The sequence below is a fragment of the Portunus trituberculatus genome, chromosome 42 (genome assembly GCF_017591435.1).
Source record: "Portunus trituberculatus isolate SZX2019 chromosome 42, ASM1759143v1, whole genome shotgun sequence".
Lineage (NCBI taxonomy): Eukaryota > Metazoa > Arthropoda > Malacostraca > Decapoda > Portunidae > Portunus > Portunus trituberculatus.
Window position 1 is genome coordinate 7,381,938 of NC_059296.1, and position 7,500 is coordinate 7,389,437.

Here is a 7,500-nt window from a genome sequence, read left to right on the forward strand (position 1 = left end):
CGGCTTCCTCTCTCACTACGACAATTTTGCAAGGCCACAGACAGAACTAGGCGGGTTTTCAAGACAGTTTCTCATTTTAATTAAATAGAAATATTTCCAATCTATCACCAGAACCATAAAATACTTCTAGAAACACGAGTATCTTCAACTGCAGCCTTTGGAAAGTAGTGATGGTGAGAGAGCAAAGCGTTTCAGACTATGTTACCTTTCTGAGGCAGGATAAAAATAATATTAAGATGAGTCATTTGGTTAACTATAAGTGGATATAAGAGCGAACAATGGTCGTAGCAACTATTTTACTATACTGCCTTATGTTACAAAGTTAAAATGTTAAAGGTATATCTATGTATATTTCCTAAATATATATATATTTATAGTCATGTCATATATATGTGTGTGTGTGTGTGTGTGTGTATATATATATATATATATATATATATATATATATATATATATATATATATATATATATATATATATATATATATATATATATATATATATATATATATATATATATATATATATATATATATATATATATATATATATATATATATATATATATATATATATATACACACTATTGTTACCCGTAAGCCAGTTTGTGAACCAGTCATACCGGGTCAATACATTATAATAAAACCTTGGTAAAGTTTTGATGAGCAAAAGGTAACACTACATATAAATGTTAACGTGCACAATGTTTAAACACAAACATCTATATATTATATTAGTTAACCAGCTAAAAGTGCATAGAGACGTTACGTATTAGGATGTCTCTCTTTGGCATTGATAGACTAAAAAAATATCTATGTAACATATTGCGCACGAAAAAAGTGGACTAGGAACGCACTTGCAGCCATTGAAGTCAACAGTAACTTGTTTTATAAGTGAATGCATGATCGTCAAGGGTCTGTGGTGCGACTGGAGCCCTGGTGCATGTCCAGGTGATTAACAACGGCGTGTGAAGGTGAAGTCGCCTCAGCGACACCGGATTGGACTTGAGCGTTGAGCCTGGCAGACACAGTTGGCTCATTGCAGTATACTGCTGATGAGAGCGGTGTGTGTAACTTACATAAATGTATACTTGAATTCAGTAAGCCTGAGCACGGAGTGTCACAAAGCTTGCCGTAGAAGCAGGCAGTGGGACTGGCTTCTTGATGCTGGAGGTGGTGGCCGCCGTGGAGATGGTAGTTGCTGGTGGGGAAGGGGAAGATGTGGAGTTCAGGAAGGCAGGAAGATGTGGTCCAATGGACAAATTCACTGGCGGCAGTTGACCGATGGCAAGGCTCGATGACGTGGAAGGTCCCATCGAGAGGGCAGCCGAAGGTGACTGGCCGAGAGGTACAGGAGCTGAGGACGTTGCCCCAATAGGTAGCGTTTGAGCCTGGGACGCCAAGGAATTGCTGAGGAGAGTCGGCGGAGATGCAGCAGATCCGCTCAAGAGAGACGGCGGGGAGGACTTTGGGCCACTCAGTATGGAAGATGGAGAGACAGCTGAACCACGGACGGAGCCTGGCGGCGGCCCTGACGGGGGTTTGTAGGTACAGATTCCACAGAACGCCGGGTGATAGAGAGGACCCAGGCCTCCCAGACCTCCGGCCAGGGTCATACACCTGTCGAAAAAAGAAAGTTTACTATCAATGATTCGTCAAGTGTTTGTTGACAAGCAGACATGGCATACGATGCTGAATGGCAACCCGCTGCTATTTACTTCATGCACTTTTATTTTTTTCTCAAGTTTCCTTTCCGACCGCTCTATTGCTGCTGTGGTAGACGGCTACTGTTCTTCTCCTAAACCTATTAATAGTGGTGTTCCTCAGGGTTCTGTCCTGTCACCCACTCTCTTTTTATTATTCATTAATGACCTTCTTAACCAAACTTCTTGCCCTATCCACTCCTACGCTGATGATACCACCCTACATCTTTCCACGTTCTTTCAGAGACGTCCAACCCTTCAGGAAATCAACAGATCACGCGGGGACGCCACGGAACGCCTGACTTCCGATCTTTCTAAGATTTCCGATTGGGGCAGAGAAAATCTAGTAGTTTTCAATGCCTCAAAACTCAATTCCTCCATCTATCAACTCGACACAACCTTCCAGACAACTATCCCCTCTTCTTCAATGACACTCAACTGTCTCCCTCTTCCACAATGAATATCCTCGGTCTGTCCTTTGCTCATAATCTTAACTGGAAACTTCACATCTCATCTCTTGCTAAAACAGCTTCTATGAAGTTAGGTGTTCTGAGGCGTCTCCGACAGTTTTTCTCGCCCTCCAACTGCTTACTCTGTATAAGGGCCTTATCCGTCCCTGTATGGAGTACTCTTCGCATGTTTGGGGGTTCCAGTCACACAGCTTTGCTTGATAGGGTGGAATCGAAAGCTCTTCGTCTCATCAACTCCCTCCTCTGACTAACTGTCTTCAGTCTCTTTCTCACCGCCGAAATGTTGCATCCCTTTCTATATTTTATCGCTATTTTCATGGTAACTGTTCTACTGATTTTGCTAACTGCATGCCTCCCTTCCTCCTGCGGCCACGCTGCACAAGGCTTTCTTCTTCCTCTCATCCCTATTCTGTCCAACTCTCTAATGCAAGAGTTAACCAGTACGCTCAATCATTCATCCCTTTCACTGGTAAACTCTGGAACTCCCTCCCTGCATCTATATTTCCGAATTCCTACAACTTGTCTTCTTTTAAGAGGGAGGTATCGAGGCATTTGCTCCCCTAATTTTGGCTGACGGTTTTGGCACTTTTTGAAGTCCTTGGAGAGCCAGCGCTCAAGTGGGCCTTTTTCTAACTTTCTTTTTTTTGCCCTTGGCTGGCCCTCTTCCCTACGTAAAAAAAATAAAAAAATAAAAAATAATATACTCTACAACGTCCACCATCTCTTAAAATCTACCACCCTCCCAGAGCTTTACCAGTTATATGCGCCAGTGACTTCACTTTTTCACCAACCAAGCGCGGAGCGTAGCACAAAACACTACCCAGCCTCACTCCCATCAGTCTTGTTACCAGGGTACCGTACTAGCATATCCCTCAGGGGATGCCGCCACCACCATCGCCTCCACAGCACATGAACACATTTTCCTACTACGACCGTAGCGCCTCCGAGCCTATGAAACATCCTCTCAGTGGCTCTGTGATATTCACGCTTACCGAGCCTTCATTTCCCCTTCATAACCCCGCGAGTTGAAAACATGAATGGCTGAAGCGAGGGTGTGACTGCCTCCAGCGCCAGACTGCTCACCGCCTCTAATTATTTGAACAATTAAGAGCGGGCGAGGCGGCACTAAGCGGATTCCGGTCTCAGACAAGCAAAGGGGAAAGGATCAGTTTTAGGCGGCGAGAGTAAAACACACACACACACACACACACACACACACACACACACACACAGTAGTTATGGGATACATTCTCATGTATTCAAATTCATACTTAGAAGACAAATATGAATAGTTTGAAGACCATACGCATATTTGAATAAAAAAAAAAAAATACACGCGCGTAGAGAGAGAGAGAGAGAGAGAGAGAGAGTGTGTGTGTGTGTGTGTGTGTAAGGGAACTTGCCATAATCCGACCAAGACTAGTTATATACGCTTCCTTTGATGGTATTTGGTGGTTGCAGGACGAACGGCTGCGGCGGCACTTCCCTCAGCAGCCTTGCCTCCCTGCCCCCCGCCCTCCCCTCACCTTTGCTCGCTGCCTCTCGTGGCGTGGGGAGGAGTGGGAAGGATGGCACTAAACTGTATTCGTTGAGACACCTATTAGTAACCCCATGCGGGGAAGGCTAGTATATTATTATTTTTTTTTTTATCTCTCCAGCCAGTTACCACTTATATTTACCACTTGCATCCTCATCATCACTACCACTGTCACTGCTATTGTTATCTGAATGTATTTTTTTTCTCCTTTTTTTTTATTTTCATGATTAACGCTACGTCCACCTCCGACGCATGGTTATAACTCACCGTCTCAACTATTATTACCACTGTGGCTGCCGTCACTATCTCTACCGTACTGTACTGTTATCATTATTGCATGTTTTTTCCTTCGTCACTTCATTAACATTGTCACTACTTGTATCTTCCTCAAAATAATGGCAAAATGAAGTATAACAACAACAACAACAACAACAATAACATCATCAATAACAACAATAATAATAACGACGACGACGACAAAAATGACAATAACAACAAACATTATTACCGATACTCCGATCATTGTCACTATCATGGTATAATAACTTTTTGATAGGTAGACGCACGAGAACATTATTGGAACCACCAGCTGACTCATTGACGTCATCCGGTTGTGTAAACAACTCCATATCTTCGAGTGAGTGTACACGTGTGGCAGAATTTGATCTTGGATTGTATGTTTCATGTGCCTTAATATTAATTTCTTATTGTTAGTATGGGCAAAGCTAGACCTTGTGCAGTGTATGGATGCACGCCTGCCAAGTCTAGTAATTTTAAATATTATAAATTCCCCAAGAACAAGACCATCGCAAGACAGTGGCTCCAAAAATGCTATCGTGCTGACACAGTAAACGTAAATAATGCCGTGATTTGTGAGCAACATTTTAGTTCCGCCCAAATTAAGCGCAATTTGAAATATGAGTTATTAGGTTCCCCAGTTCCAAGGAGTTGGAGGGATCTAAAACTGAGGCAGTCCCTGATCAAAATCTGCCATTTCGTGGACACGATAATGGAAGTGGCCTTTCTGCAGAAAATACAGGTAAGGAAACTTAGATTTACTGGCTAAATCTGATCAGTTTCAACACTCCAAATTAGAAATTGTATAATCTGCTTATGCCTAATGAACGAAATTAGTTCTACTAGTAGCCTAGACCTAGTCCATAATTTACAGGCTATGCCAGCCTTACAGGCTACTGACTGTACCATGGTACAATAACTTTTGATGTCTCTCGTTATTGTACCATGGGTTTACACTCAAGAATAAAGTACCTATATGAAGTGTGAATAGTTTAGGGCCGATGCAAGCTAAAGGAATGGATTGCCACGTTTAAATAGCGGTATGCACTCACGGTCCATTCATATTACATGCATTTCAATGGCTTACGGTCCCCACTGAAATGCATTTAGTATGTGACAGCACCGTAAACAGAGCGTGACCGTTCCTGTATAGTGTGGATCGCCTTTAGACTCATACGTGCATTAGCCTTTAGCCTCTTGTAGTTTTATATGTAGAGAGAACAGTGAGGTGCTGAGGAAGACGACGAAGGTACATGAAGGCGAAGAGGATCAGAGGAAATCAATGTGCATTATGCAATTATGCATAATGTATATGGCTTGAAAAATCCACTAACAATGTTTTTGAGCCACATCTACTAGGCTATCTGACATGTCTTTATCCGTACAATATCTTGTGTATCGCTATGAAATATCATCAACATTCAATCACTAATGTGTATCATATTTAATTTTCAACTGCATAACTAATGGATCATGAAAAGAAAAAAGTTTTATATTAATCATTCATGATTTATTGAGTAGCAGACTATCGCGATCAGAGCTGGCTAGGCGAGTGGATGACGTCACAGAAACAGCGTTTCAGAAGACTTACCAGTAGGGCTGTGAGTTCAAGACTCTCGTGCGTCTACCTGTCTCTCGTTATTGTACCATGGTCACTATCACCACCGTCATCACTACCATCCCCAACGCCATCACCAATATCAGCACAGTTAAAACCTTGACCAAATTCACATCATCGCTTCATCAGAGAGAGAGAGAGAGACGTATAGTTCGAAATACAAATATACTCCCGACTCGTGACCACCACCACCACCACCATACTGCCCATCACCGTCACGGGCGATCTCCTCAGACGTGTTCGTGGTTGTCATCTAGAGCGAGGCGGAGACAGAGGACAACCACCTAGAAAAGACCAATGAAGACCAGTAAAGAGCGGTGGAGTTGTTTTTCTCGTCGCTGACGCCTCCGCATAAGCCACTCTCTCTCTCTCTCTCTCTCTCTCTCTCTCTCTCGTATTAAAATATAAATAACGCGCAGACGGATGTGTAGAATTTCGTATCTCATAGTCTAATGTTTATAATGTTATCTTGGTGAGCTGGAGGTGGGACGAAAAGTGACTCAGTTTTCATTTTTGGTTTCCTTTGCTATGGTGTGGTATACGCAAACTAATTTTTTGGAATGAGAGAATAACATGGAGGAAATTAATGTATTCGTTTAATAGCCACGTTAAGACATTGAAAAAGTGTGTGTGTGTGTGTGTGTGTGTGTGTGTGTGTGTGTGTGTGTGTGTGTGTGTGTGTGTGTCCGTCCTCAGTCCATCGGTAAAAACTCATCTTGTAGCCAATATCCCTCCCATTAGCCGTCCACGCCCACGTAATCAAGGCAAACACTTGGGCCGCGCCGCTTGGCTGTTCACACTCTTCCCGTCATGTTATTAGTGTCATTTGCGGCCCGTTGGAGTTAAATATTATAATTATTTCAATAAACACATGCCCTCGGGATGGTCATTCTGGAGACACTGGATGGCGGAGGGGCGGAGAGGCAAAGGCGGGGCGAGGGGTAAGGGCAGGAGGGATAGCGGGATATGTTTGCCAGATGCTGCGACAATAAAGTACAGAGTGACATCTTCATGCGTCTTGTTCTTGCTCCAGTGTATTGTTACTATTATATTTTTATTTATTAATTTTATTGTTTACATACTGAATTGAATTTGAACTTATTTTAATTTGAAATTGTGAGGTATTTTGCGTCAGTGAAGAATAAAGTCAACGAGAAGTGACAAAAGTATTGCTAAACTCTGGAACGATCGTTCAATCAAGGTCCAGCTGCACCTCTGTGGCCGTGTTTAATGAAAGGGGCGAGGCGGGTCACGATAATAGCAATAATTTCAATACTCACTCCAGTAATTTGTAACTGCTACACTAGACTTTGACCTTATTCTTGACGGGTGAAACTAAACACCTTTATATTTCACCAGGTGTGCCGCGGCGGCACGGTGGGGGAGGCGCAGGAGGCGCCTCTTCTTGAGTTATTTATTACGACGGCCACGCTCAGCGGCTCCACTTATTTCCGGTCCGTGCCAAAGCCTCTGTCTTCTGTCGCCTGGAACATTCACGAAGTATCCGCACGGTCAGGAAGACAAAAGGCATATTTTTCAACAAGTCGAGAGAAATAACGATTGTTAATACGTGGATCTCTATTTTTCTTTGTATTATACATTTTAATTTTATATGATGGAATGCTTCTTTTTTATATTTCTTCATTACTCTTCGTGTCCATAATCATAAATTACACACACACACACACACACACACACACACACACACACACACACACACACACACACACACACACACACACACACACACACACACACACACACACTTTGTACCTTTTAAGGATGCACTTTTTAACCTCTTCAGTTCTATGACGTGTTTTCATATTCATTCTGCTTACTACTTGGCGATTTTATACAGTTTAAAAAACTTTGTGAG

General features: G+C 42.5%; 1 protein-coding gene across 1 annotated transcript in view; it reads right to left on the bottom strand.

The window, feature by feature from the left end:
* Nucleotides 1-601: 601 nt before the first annotated feature.
* The window catches only part of LOC123517571 (homeobox protein rough-like), a 23,970-nt gene continuing 17,071 nt past the window's right edge, over nt 602-7,500 (bottom strand). The window contains exon 4 of the mRNA XM_045277804.1: nt 602-1,619. Coding sequence (XP_045133739.1) covers nt 1,097-1,619 — 523 coding nt within the window. The 3' untranslated portion in view covers nt 602-1,096. The remainder of the gene's footprint in view (nt 1,620-7,500) is intronic.